The sequence below is a fragment of the Hemibagrus wyckioides genome, linkage group LG05, assembly GCF_019097595.1.
Source record: "Hemibagrus wyckioides isolate EC202008001 linkage group LG05, SWU_Hwy_1.0, whole genome shotgun sequence".
NCBI lineage: Eukaryota > Metazoa > Chordata > Actinopteri > Siluriformes > Bagridae > Hemibagrus > Hemibagrus wyckioides.
In genome coordinates, this window is record NC_080714.1 from 2,306,759 (window position 1) to 2,319,899 (window position 13,141).

At 37.3% G+C, this 13,141-nt stretch overlaps 1 protein-coding gene across 1 annotated transcript; it reads left to right on the forward strand.

Moving 5' to 3' along the window:
• The first annotated feature begins 1,526 nt into the window (after positions 1 to 1,526).
• On the forward strand, positions 1,527 to 4,083 carry LOC131353370 (DLA class II histocompatibility antigen, DR-1 beta chain-like). The gene is made up of 6 exons (XM_058390360.1): positions 1,527 to 1,658; positions 1,826 to 2,095; positions 2,233 to 2,514; positions 3,016 to 3,129; positions 3,258 to 3,286; positions 3,421 to 4,083. The coding sequence occupies exons 1-5, from the start codon at positions 1,601 to 1,603 to the stop codon at positions 3,278 to 3,280; spliced, it is 747 nt and encodes a 248-aa protein (XP_058246343.1). The 5' UTR covers positions 1,527 to 1,600; the 3' UTR covers positions 3,281 to 3,286; positions 3,421 to 4,083.
• The last annotated feature ends 9,058 nt before the right edge of the window (positions 4,084 to 13,141 follow it).

Sequence of the window (13,141 nt, forward strand, 5' to 3'; positions counted from 1 at the left end):
ATTGTTTGCTTTGTGCACAGGGGCATTGTCATGCTGCAGTGTTTGAGACTAAGAGTGAAGCAAACTTGTAAAGCTACAGCGTATAAAATATCCTGTACAATAGAACAACTTTGTAACAAAGAAACACATGTGGATGTGATGGTCAGGTGTCCACAAACTTTTGGCAATACAAGACTACAATAATGGCTTAATGAATTGTGCACAAATTTAATTTGTCTACTTGTAGATATATATTCATAGAAACAACCACTCATTGTTTTTAGTTTTTTATTTAGCTTAATAATATCAAGAACATTTAACAATACTAATGTATTGAGATGCATCACACTGAAAAATAATCATACAAAAATATTTTTTAAAGATGCCAATTATTCATATTTGCTTTAAGTAAAATCAGCTTCATGCTATTGTAAGTAAAGTCTGCAGGATTTAAATGGTTAGATATTATACAAAAAAAGTATAAAAAAGCACACATTATCTAAACTGGTATTTTTATCAAAACATTTTTTATTATCATTTGGAAATATCTGATTTTGCATCTGATCATTAGTAATATAACTAAAAAAAATAGTAATAAGTAATACTAAAAAAACACTGAGAAACACAAAGAGAGTGTTTCTCGACTTTAACTGCCTTGAAATAACCAAAACATTTGACAAAAAACTTTTTACAGCTCAATAACATTTAAGCTTGACGTGGAGGAACTGACCGCTCTCATGGCAAACCACATAAGACGTGCACTCAGGACCTCAAACAACACAGGCTAAATTAATAATTGATTAACTTTGATTAATCAGTTTATTGGAAAATTACTTTTTATAATTTAATTAAATCAAAACCATGTTAAAACTAAATAGTCAATTACAATATTTTACAGTTTATTAAAAGTCTTTTTCTCTGTGTACAATGCAATACAATACAATACAATAAACATATATTCCTAACATAAACACACACACACACAACTCCACAAGGACACAGAGACAGCTCTCACTATGAATGTAATAGTAAAAGAAAGATCAAGAAAAATAATGATGAAATTAAAACTTTAGTGAATATACTCATAAATGTAAATTATAATGAAGATGATCACACAAAAGCTGCCAGAGTTGTGAATCGTCCTGATGGCAGGTCAGAGGTGATGGAAACCCGTGTCCACCAGGTAGAAAAAATGCTAAACAAGAAAAAAATTTTGCCAACAACTATGTGGACATGTTCACACAGAGACATGATTTATTATCTCAGAGTTTTATTATCTTAAAAGACAATAACTCAAACTTTTGTTATTCTGCTGTTACCAGTAAAGAAAAAAAGAAAAAAAAACATTAATATTACGAAGTTTTAATGATTTAAAAATCAATTTTGTAAATGTGTGTTGGATCAGTAGATCAGTCAGGAATGATTTTTTAGCTTAAAGACTGAAACTGGTGCAGTGTTTACACTTGTCATGTTAAACTCTAAATCGGTGTGATGTGTGAGGTGGTAACTGATGATGCAGCATCTCTACAGTGTGTGATTGGTCAGTTTAATAACCCTGAGAGAGTGAGTACACAGACCACTGACCTCTCTCTCAGTCACACTCCTGTCACTGTCAGAGACGATGGTCAAGCTGTGGATCTGTCTCCTGGTGGAGTTATTCTCCATGCTGGACACAATACGTAGGTTTATTTATTCTATTAATACTGGATTATTGTTTCATTGTTACCTGAGGAATTATATAAAATGAAATGTGTGGGTGAACCTGGGTTTACGGAGTGAAGTGTAAAGTCTGAATGAATCGGTTCCCCTGATGTTAAAGTGGTGATTATTTATTTTACTGTTTCAGATGGATATTACATGGAGAGACGATCTGAGTGCATTTACAGCTCCAGAGATTTAAGTGATATGGTTTACATCGATTCTTACATTTTCAACAAGGTTAGGTACAAGTGGTTTAACAGTACAGTCGGGAAGTTTCAGGGATACACTGCACATGGGATTTATAATGCAGAGTTAGCAAACAATGATACAGCCTACATGCAGGGAGAGCGAGCTGATCTGGATACCTGTAAGCACAATGCACAGATCAACTACCCAGCTATAACTGATAAGTCAGGTAAGCCATGCGTTTTCTTTTTTTATACGAATGACTAATTACTATTATAATTATAATTACAGGATTTTACATTATAATATCATTTGTATTAACACAGAAAAACGTAATATCTGTGGTGCTGTGTTTTTTTTCTGCAGTTCAGCCGCAGGTTGAAGTGAAGTCTGTGAAAAAATCCGTCGGCTCTCATCCTGCTGTGTTGATGTGCAGCGCTTACAACTTTTACCCAAAGTACATTAAAGTGACCTGGCTGAGGAACGGTCAGGAGGTTAAAGGAGGTCAGACGTCCACTGAAGAGATGGCTAATGGAGACTGGTACTATCAGGTCCACTCACATCTGGAGTACAAGCCTGAATCTGGAGAGGAGATCTCCTGTGTGGTGGAACACGCCAGCTTCAAAAAACCCATGAGCTATAAATGGGGTGAGTCTCATCACTACAGTCTGATCTACTGTCTGATCTATAGTCTGATCTACAGTCTGATCTACAGTCTGATCTACAGTCTGATCTACTGTCTGATCTACAGTCTGATCTACAGTCTGATCTATAGTCTGATCTACAGTCTGATCTACAGTCTGATCTACAGTCTGATCTATAGTCTGATCTGCAGTCTGATCTCCATGTAATATCCATATATATAATACATGATCTCCATGTAATATCCATCTGAAACTGTCTGATCTACTGTCTGAGTTCACAAAACTGAGAAATCCTGTTTCACTCAGATAATAAATAGGTTTTAACAAATCATCAAGAAAAATAAGACCTGATGTTAAATCAACAATAAATAACGGACTCAAAATATAGAGTTTCTTGTTTCCTAAGAGAAAGTTAAAGCTGTGAAAGTCAGTTCATATTGTGTATGTAATAATGTAATAAAGTTAATGTGTTTTTGTAATATATTAAACCCTCTGGATGTCTCAGATCCCTCCATGTCTGAACCTGATAAGAGTAAGATTGCTATCGGAGCATCAGGGCTGGTGCTGGGGGTCGTGCTTTCAGCTGCTGGATTCATCTACTACAGGAAGAAATCCTCAGGTCAGTGTCTGAACCATCAGGAATCATCTAGAACATCTGAGGATTTGATATTAAAATGAAATCTATTAATAATAAATAAATCATGAACCTTTCTCTCTGATATTCGTCCATCTGCTTGATGTTCTCAGGACGGATCCTGGTCCCCACATAAACACAGGTCAGAGTCTGGGGTCACTTTACATTTCCACATATGGGATAGAGTTTATTTACCCAGAATGCTCTGTGTTTAGCTGCAGCTATGCTAATATCTTCTGGTTTTTAAGCTCACACGTGTAATCTTAATCTTCTCAGGTCTTCAGGTGGAGAAACACAGGAGTGTTTACTGAACCCACTTCATCTGTTAAACCCCTGCTTTATTCCTAACAGTTAGAACTTGCTGAGAAATCAGACATTAATGTGTGTGTCTGTGTGTCTGATCTTTTACTTTTAGATTAGCGTTTGATGAAACTCCACTTAAATATCTTGATTTTAGACTTTATAAAAGTTCTTCAGTAGAAAATACACAAACTGAGTTTAGAGCTCAGCTTTCAGAAAATGTACAAATTAAGGGTTTATAATGAACCTGAAAGATTTTAAGAGTAAATTATTTTCATTATTAAATCTTTAGCGCCCCCTACAGGCTGATTTAATCTGATTCACTTTCTCAGGTTTAGTGACACTGTTCATCATTTTGTACTAAAACTTAACTCTACACTTCTGCAGGTTTTATTCATCAGTTAATTAAATTTAATTTACATTTTAAGAACTTCTTTTAATTCTTTTTTGATTGTTGTTACACAGAATTTCTGTATTTTTCTTTCTTCAGCATTAGAGATCAATATTTTCTGTTCATTTTTAAATGGAAAGTGTTTCTTTTCTGCAAGCACAAATCCTGGTTTTATTTCAGATTGCTGAATAAATACAGACTGGATTGTAAAATAAACTTTAAAATAAACTTCATCATTGTGATTCAAACTCCTTCACTTGTCTCAGTCTTTATGAAGCTAAATGTTTTTCCCCTCACCTCCATCACAGTGTTAAATCACATGAAGTGCAAAATATATGTAAAAGTGGAAACTTGTAGAAAAAAGAAGATAAATCATACGAGGAAGTTTTCCAATGTAAATATTGAAGTGACCTTCCACTTATCAACCCTGAATGATAAAATTCCAGTGAGAGCGGATAAAACTATAGTACGTATATAAAAACTCATAATTTTTTTTACAGTGTGCAGCAGAAAGCATGCAGGAATTCAGCAGAGGTTTAGGTCATTTGTGGTTAAATCACTTTTACAGGAGTGATCAGGTTAGATTTTTAGCTTTTACATTTTTGATACTAAAGAAACCTGTGAATTGATGTATTTAATATAGAATTAACTAGACGGTGTGTTTAATGGCCTTTTTTGTTGTGTGTTCAACACATCTGCACTAGAATTAAAGAATTAATGAAATGAGTAAAGAAACTAAAGCTGACTATATTTAACCGTCCAGTGTTCAGTGACCAGTAATATTTGTACACTTGTGTACACTTGTGATTATATGACCTGTTTTAATGTTTACTGTAAAAACACACTGGAATAATATACATCTGTCTCACAGTCTCCACTCTAATTCATCCCAAAGGTGTTCTATGGGGCTGAGGTCAGGACTCTGTGCAGGCCAGTCAAGTTCCTCCACACCAAACTCACTCATCCATGTCTTTATGGAGCTTGCTTTGGTCACTGGTGTGCAGTCATGTTGGAACAGGAAGGGGTCATCCCCAAACTGTTCCCACAAAGAGCATGAAATTGTCCAAAATGTCTTGGTATGAAGCTGAAGCATTAAGAGTTCCTTTCACTGGAACTAAGGGGCCGAGCCCAACCCCTGAAAAACAACACCTGAATTCGATGATCTGGAGGGGTGTCCCAATACTTTTGGCAGTATAGTGTATATTAATTCTCTAGTTGCTGTTGTTACTGTCACTGTTTTGATAACAATTGTAATATTCACTGAAAATGTATTTACTCATATAGGATTCTGACAGCTCTTATATATCAGAGCTTAATAATACAGATATATGAGCTCCAACATTCATATAACATACAGTACCAACATACTGTAACCTGATACCATGCTAACATTATAAAAATGCTAACGTTCTCATGTGATATAGACACCAATGAAGGTAAGTCAACACCTATGTAACAGATCTCTGAGAAACTATGTGATATATGTGTACATCTGTCATATATTATTAAAAAGGCTGTATTTAGAGGTGAAGATGAAATGTAACAGTAACACAGTGGACATGAGTATGAAGAGTAACAGATGGCAATAATGACCATACTAAAAACACATAAATATTGTCTTGTTTTTTATGATGTTATTATTGTGTACATTTTTGCCACAGAATTAGTTCTGGTGCAAGTTATTAAGTCAACCCGTGTGTAAATACAGTGTCACATGATCTCCGTATAAATACACACATAACATACCTCAACTAACATATCATGAGAACCAAGGGGATATCGTTACAAGTCCACAAGAAAGTTCTGAATGTCCATCAGTGCTACATTAGATCTGTTCTAAAAATGGAATAAATACAGCGCATGGAATGAAATATCAGTGACCTGGTAAAGAAGGGCTTAAAGAAGCAACCCCAAGGTCACATGGGTAACTTTGATAGAGATGGAGGAATCCACAGCCCAGATGGTAGAAGGTGTTCACAGAATGAACATAGCCTGGACATCAGGCTGGACTTGAAGGAAATGCAGCAAGAAAAAAGCCATCACTAAAAAAACCATAGCGAACCCTCAGAGAACTGCGAGTAAAGGTTCTCTGTTCTGATGATAACGATATGAAACTTTTTGTCCTTGGCACAAAGTGCTACATTTGGCAGAATCCCAAAACTGCCCTTTTGCATGAGAGTACCATGAAGAAGAAGAAGAAGAAGAAGAAAAAGCCTTTATTATAGTAACACATACATTACAACACAGTGAAATTCTTTTCTTCTCATATACCAGGTTAAGAAGTTGGGGTCAGAGCTCAGGGGCAGTTATGACACAGACCCCCTGGAGCAGAGAGGGTTAAGTGCCTTATTCAGAGCCTTAACCACTTGAGCTACCACTGCCCCATGGTGGAGGTAGTGTCATGTTGTGGGGATGTTTTATCAGCTAGGCAACTGGACAGGGTTGAAGACAAGATGAATGGAGCCAAAGGTATCAAGAAAAACATATTTGAAGCCTGAGACCTGAATCTGACCAAAACTCTGCAACAAAATCTCTCTCTCTCTCTCTCTATATATATATATATATATGAAGAAATATATATAGAAATGAAGTAGAATTGAACAGACAACTGACCAACTGACCATGGGTCAGTGTTTTCCTGTTTGTTGTGGATGTGTGAACATGTAGGTAGTGTGTTATCCAGTCAGCAGTATCACACTGTACTGTATATATTATTGGATATATTAATTAACTGAACAACATAAATAAATGAATTTTATGTGAAATTAACTTAATTAAGTAACGGCGTATGCAACGGGTTGATCCAGATCTTTCTAAATCATTTTCCCCCAGATACTGATAATGTAATAATTTTCCTCCCTGATGATTGGCTCACTCAGTGAAGATTTATTTCACCACCCGGGACTTTCCAGGCTTTCTTGGTTGTTGTGGTTTTTATTAGTTTCTGCCGGTGTTTCAAAACTAGAGCCACTGTTTGGCGTCATGTTTGTTATGTACGCTTGTAAATTTATCACTCACTCTCATCAGTTCATTATGGATGTGCTGTCACTTTATTTAGGCTGTTTGTGATTAAATTATGACAGATATCAGATATGTCTAGAAGCATGTTGTTTTCATGCGACAAAAAAAAATCAATGTCAGCATCTTGTTGGTGTGAGAAGAGAATCCAAAATCACAAAATTCAAAAGTTTTCTTGTATTTATGAGATGTCTTCTTCTAATAATGAGATGTTTTCTGGTCAGGGTTGCTGGTAAGATGAATGGTGTCACATTCAGGGTGATCCTTAAAGAAAATCTGCTTCTGAAGCTAAACAGTCTGAAGAGACAGTAGGGTGGAGCTTCACATTCTGAAAAAATCAGTCCACAATCTGATTGAGAATCTGTAGAGAGACTGAAGATTCAGCTCATCAAGAACAAAATGGAATCTCCATCCATCCATCCATCCATCCATCCATCCATCCATCTGCAGAAGATGAACCGTATATGTAATTAGATCCAAGGTGACTCTTCCAAGTACTGATGTAGAAAATGTCTACTTTTTTGAAAAATTTTTGCACATTAAATATTTGACACATTATTTAAAGCAAATGGTAAAGTGTGGAAAAGTTCAGAGGGGTGAACTGTACATTCACTGTATCATTGTTTACATTTAAATATGTTTCTGTACAAAAGCAATGTAGATGAATGTAACAGTGTGTGTGTGTGTGTGTGTGTGTGTGTAGATTTGTAATGATATGACTAGAAATGCAGCAAAATGGTGTGGAATAATTACTGGAACCTAAGAGTATGGATCAGCATGTTCCTGTTTGTTGAGGATGTGTTACTTAGCCAGCAGTATCATACTGGTTATACTGGAATTATTATATGGATGTAATGGAACACCTATATGTAGCCGTATCTGTTTAAAATATTTATGTTTGTTGTTATTCTGAACATGAGCACAGATTTGGTCTTTGGAAACATGAAATGAACATTGAAAGAAAAGGCATAAGTGGAAGTTATTGTGACTCACTTCTGTGTCGATTAAAATATTTAGCAGTGTAACAACACTTGGAAAAGGTCAAAATCTATAATCTATATAATAGAGTGTTTCTGCCAAACTTGAATTTGTGCCTGTTTTAGGGTGCCCAAATCCCCTCAAGGATGCCCCCTCAACATCCTTGGGACTGTTCTATAGACTTGCCGGTGTTCTGGGCTTTTATCAGTGAAATTTTCAGAGACTTGCTTCACCATTTCATAATCGTCTACATAGACGATATTGTGGTCTACTCGGCTACCACGGAAGGCCAAATCCACCATGTTCTCAATGGTGTTGTTCAAGCAACTACCGCAACACAAACTCTTTGCTAAGGCCAAGAAATGTGAGTTCAACAGAGACAAGATTACATTCTTGGAATATGTCATCTATCAACCCAGGACAAAAAAAACAGTAAGGCGGACGCACTCCTGTCCCCATGACCCCATACACCATCCCATCAGTCCTGAAATGATCCTACCCCCATCTGTGATTGCCCCAGTCTAATGGAGGAGGTTCAGTGGGCCCAACAATCTGAAACCCTGCAGTCTGAGAGTCTCATCTCCAAACAGTATGTGTCAGCTGACCTATGCCCCTTAGTCATTCAACAGGTCTACACTGCACGCAGTTCAGGTCACCCCAGCATCCACAGAACCCTGGGCCTCGTACAAAGTGCCTTCTGGTGGCCCCCCACCCACTTCTGGCAGGACTCCTGGAACCTCTTCTTGTGCCCCAATGCCTATAGTCACACGTAGCCATGGTCTTCATCAATGACCTCCCTAGCTCGAGTGGGCAGACGACAATCCATGTAGTCATAGACCATTTCTCCAAAGCCTGTCACCTAAGTCCCCTCAAGGGTCTGCCCCCTCCTGGAGACTGCTACTGCACTTTTTCACCAAGTGGTCCGGATCTATAGCAGTTGGACAGGGGAACCCATCTCACCTCTCAAGTCTGAAGAACTGACTTCTGTGGCCACATGAGCCTGACCTTGAGTTATCACCTCAGTTTAATGGACAAGCTGAACGGCTCAGCCAAGAGCTTGGATGTTACCTGAGGTCCTACTGCTCCCATAAGCAGCATCAGTGGAGTGAGTTTTGAACATCTGTATATAATGTCTACGTTTTGCAGATTATGAATATAAATCAAAAACACTCATCAATACTAACTTGTCGCCCACAAAAATACAAACAAAAACAAACAAACAAACAAAACATTAATCCCCCTTTTGCTTACTGCTGGTTTTTTCTTCTGTGATGCTTTTCCATGTTTGTAGCACAGCTTCATTCAGTTGTTGTATTGGGTTTCTTCCTTCAGTCTCCTCTTCAGGAGGTGAAATGCTACTCAGCTGGTTTCAGTCTAAAACCTTCTATGTCCTGTGTTGAGTATCAGTGAGTTTTGAATAATGTTTGCTAAATAATGAAGTTTCTCCTGATTAAGTTGGATGCATTTCTCTGTATGAAAAAATGTTTCCAGACAAAATGGTCATGTAGATTTCTGAATTCATTCTGCTGCTATCATGATGAGTTCCATCATCAATAAAGCTTTGTGAGCATGTTCCAGAAGAAGCTATGCAAGCCCAAGTCATGATGCTACCACCACCATGCTTCCCAGATGAAACTCTGTGTTTTGGATCGTGAGCAGATCCTTTCTTTCTCCACACTTTGGTCTTTCCATCACTTTGGTAGAGGTTAATCTTAGTTCCTCTGTATTTCTCTCTGGACCCCAATCTGGCCTCCTGATTCTTACTGCTGATGGAGTGGTCTGCATCTTGTGGCCTTGAAATTTTGTTCTAGATCTATACCTACATTAGTTGATTAATCTTCATGTTGGTTTGTTCTTTTCAACAATACATGCAGTCTTCACAGGTAAACTGAAGGCTGAAACCAAGAGCTGATGTTCACACCTGGATAACAAGGAAGACTTTTCAGTCACATGTTCCAATATTTCTGATACAAAATGTACTATGGTCTATGTCGTTTAACACGTCTACACATAAATGACAGAAAATTTCAAACTCTCGTCATATTCATCTTTGACTCAAAACATCTACAGCAAATACAAACACATTGATCTTGCTGTTCCAATAGTTATGGAGGACTACTGGAAAAAAAACTTAAATATTTATTATTGAAGTGTACCGTTAATGATCCCACATCATCTTTGTGATTCACACCAGATCTTTCCAAATGATTTTCTCCAGATACTGATGATGTAATAATTTTCCTCCATCGTGATTGGCTCACACGGTGCAGTTGGTTTAACCCTCAGGGACTTTCCAGCCTGGTGTGGTTGTTATGGTTTCGTTTACTTCTTGCTTTCAAATCTAGAGCCTCTGTTTGGCGTCATGGCTGCCGTGTACGCTTGGAACCTTAGTCACGCACATTAATCCCAAATGTTTATACAATCACTTTATTTAAGCTGTTTATGGTCATAAAGTGTCAGAGATACCGGATATGGACAGAGGAGCTTTGGTGTTTTGCTGGAAGATGCTTTTTCTTTTTATAACGATGATTTTTAAGTAAAATTTTGTTTAGCTTCTTTTGGTAATGACAATATGTTTTATGCTTTTCCCATAAGTACATTAAGAGTTTTTCAAATGCTATGCCTTTCTTTGATTATGATTCCCCCATAAGATGCTTAAATGCTTTTTTTTGTAAGACATTATGCATTTATCATTACAATGTTATGCAGGAAGTCTTCCAGTTATGGAAACTTCAAATGATCAGGTGTTTGCCTGTAAATAAATATTCTAATATCTGAACACACAACATGACATTTTAAAAGAGCAGTGGAACATTAAAAGAGGAAATGTGTTGCGGTTTCTAATTTTTAAAAGGGGGTTTAATTGGTAATATTGGTTCTATAAAGGAACAATTAAACTTCCCTTTTGAAAGAAGAAACAAGCTGCTCAGGTGACCTGGATCTCCATCGCTCCCCAGGCTTCAGTGTGTCCTGAATCAAAGATTCACTATAAAGTTCTCTTTCAGCTGTAAAGTTTTGGGGAAATTGTGAATGTTTAGTTCCTCATTCCTACAGTAAGCCACGAGACTTTGGCATGCTGTGTGTGCCCATGGTGGAGCTGGGAAATTTTTCTGAACTGGTATTACCGGATCCGCTTTTACCAAACAGGTACCTTAGATGTAAAAGCTAAATTTTTTCCTCATAGTTTGGGTTTTCTTGGTGTGTTATCAGTGTTTAAGCCACTTTGTATAATTTCCAGAAAATGATCCTTCTCGTCTGTTTACTGGATTTTCTCTCTCTGTGTTTTTCAGAGCACACGATATAGAAAATGTATTTTAATCAAAATCACATTATTCAGGTTTTATACAGGAATGTGCAGTAACTCAACACTGTAAAAACAATACACTTCATTAGAACATCTGTAAATCTTTTCATTCAGACAGTTATCCAATCATGTGGCAGTAATGTGTAAATGTATAATGCAGACAGGTGAAGAGCTTCAGTTAATGTTCACAACATCAGGATGGGAAAAATGTGATCTCAGTCACTATAGTTGTGGCCTTTTTATCACCTCCAAAAATCTCTAGAGGTCCGAGGCAAATGGTCAGAGTGGTTTGAGCAAACAGGAGGGTTATAGTAAGCCAAACAGAGCAGAAAAGATCTAAATAAAGACCAGATGATGCAGAATGTGCAGGTGTTCCTATTAAAGTGGACAGTACGCATATGATAGAAAGTCCACATCCACACAATATGGCAAAGGGAAGGTCAGTTCTGAGTGTTTGTTATAGAGGGCATGTTGAGAAAAGGGGCTGTTTTCAGGGGAAAATTAACAGAGATGAGAAAACTGAAGTTTACCTGAAACACATCATCATTGCCCTCTTACTGATGGACACTGAGCCTCGAGAGACTGTCCCATGAGCTCCAGATAATAGATGTGACTGAGGTAACAAGACAGCCACTTGAATGAACATCGTATTTTATTTTTAAAACATCATTTCATTATCAATACTTTTATTTCCCTTCAGATCAAAGCTTAACTCATTGAACCAATAAAACACCCGGCTGTGAAAGCGGGTTAAAAAACAAAATATGAAACCATCATGACTACAAAGAACCTATTCATATAGTCATATATTTATCACACACACACACACACACACACAAACACAGTGGGTCTGTGGTGTTTAGGTACACACCGCCACCTAGTGCTTTCTAAACAAACAGTGGACTTCAGAAATAGTGAAAAACACAGGATCAGTGAATCAGCTGCTCAGAAACACAAGGATAACATAAGAAGTAAATAAAGCTAAAAATATTTGGTTAATGTAGAGCTTTATCCAATTCGATAAGTGGCTATGCCTAAGGATTTTTTTAAAGCACTAGTTGTGATGCTAATAGTAAAATACAACGCAATTCAAGGTGAAAAATGAACTGATCAGTTATTTATTTTAAAGTAGGCAAACACATAATGGTTATTTTTGGTCATGAAAAAGCACACTGAAGGAATAAAACAAATAATGAAGCGGTAAATTTGGCAGAACAACACCATGTGTACATCTGTCCACATCTGTCCTAATCTCACAAACAAGTCCTCTATGTTATATACTGTGATACTGCAGTGATGAGTAGGATCTTGTGATCATCATCATCCAGAACACCACATTACACCATATTGCAAAAAGTTTTGGGACGTCTGCCTTTACCTGCACATGAATGTAATATGGAGTTGTCCCGCCCCTTTGCAGCTATAACAGCTTCAACTCTTCTGGGAAGGCTTTCCACAAGGTTTAGGAGTGTGTTTATGGGAATTTTTGACCATTCCTCTAAAAGCATATGTGTGAGGTCAGGCACTGATGTTGGACGAGAAGGTCTGTCTCACAGTCCCCACTCTAATTCATCCCAAAGGTGTTCTATACTTTTTAAACTTGGCACAATGCATTGGAACACTTGAATTCAATGATTTAGAGGGGTGTCCCAAAACGTTTGGCAAAATAGTGTATCTCTAGTGCCATCTGCTGGTGATGACCGTGTACATTTCTAAGAAAATTATATCGTAGTTAAACCAGGTACAGAGTCTTTGCAGTGCTGTTCTCTTTAGCAAAATCTGCTTTCTTCTAAATGATATAGTGAAGTGAAGAAAGATGTTTGAGTGAAACAAATCCCTAGCCACATGGACGTCAGCACATCTCCAACAAAGATTGTTCTCCATGATCCACTAGTCTTTTGTGGAAATGCTTACCTGAGTCACAGTACATACAGGTTGAGTGTTTGGCTTGGACTGGGTTACACTGGTCTAACATTAGTCTTGGCTGAGGGTTCTGTGACCTTTCC

Coding starts and splice junctions, on each gene's coding strand:
- LOC131353370 (XM_058390360.1), top strand. CDS start 1,601: ATGGTCAAGCTGTGGATCTGTCTCCTGGTGGAGTTATTCTCCATGCTG. Junction 2,515..3,015: donor ACCCATGAGCTATAAATGGG/GTGAGTCTCATC, acceptor TGGATGTCTCAG/ATCCCTCCATGTCTGAACCT. Junction 3,130..3,257: donor CTACAGGAAGAAATCCTCAG/GTCAGTGTCTGA, acceptor TGATGTTCTCAG/GACGGATCCTGGTCCCCACA.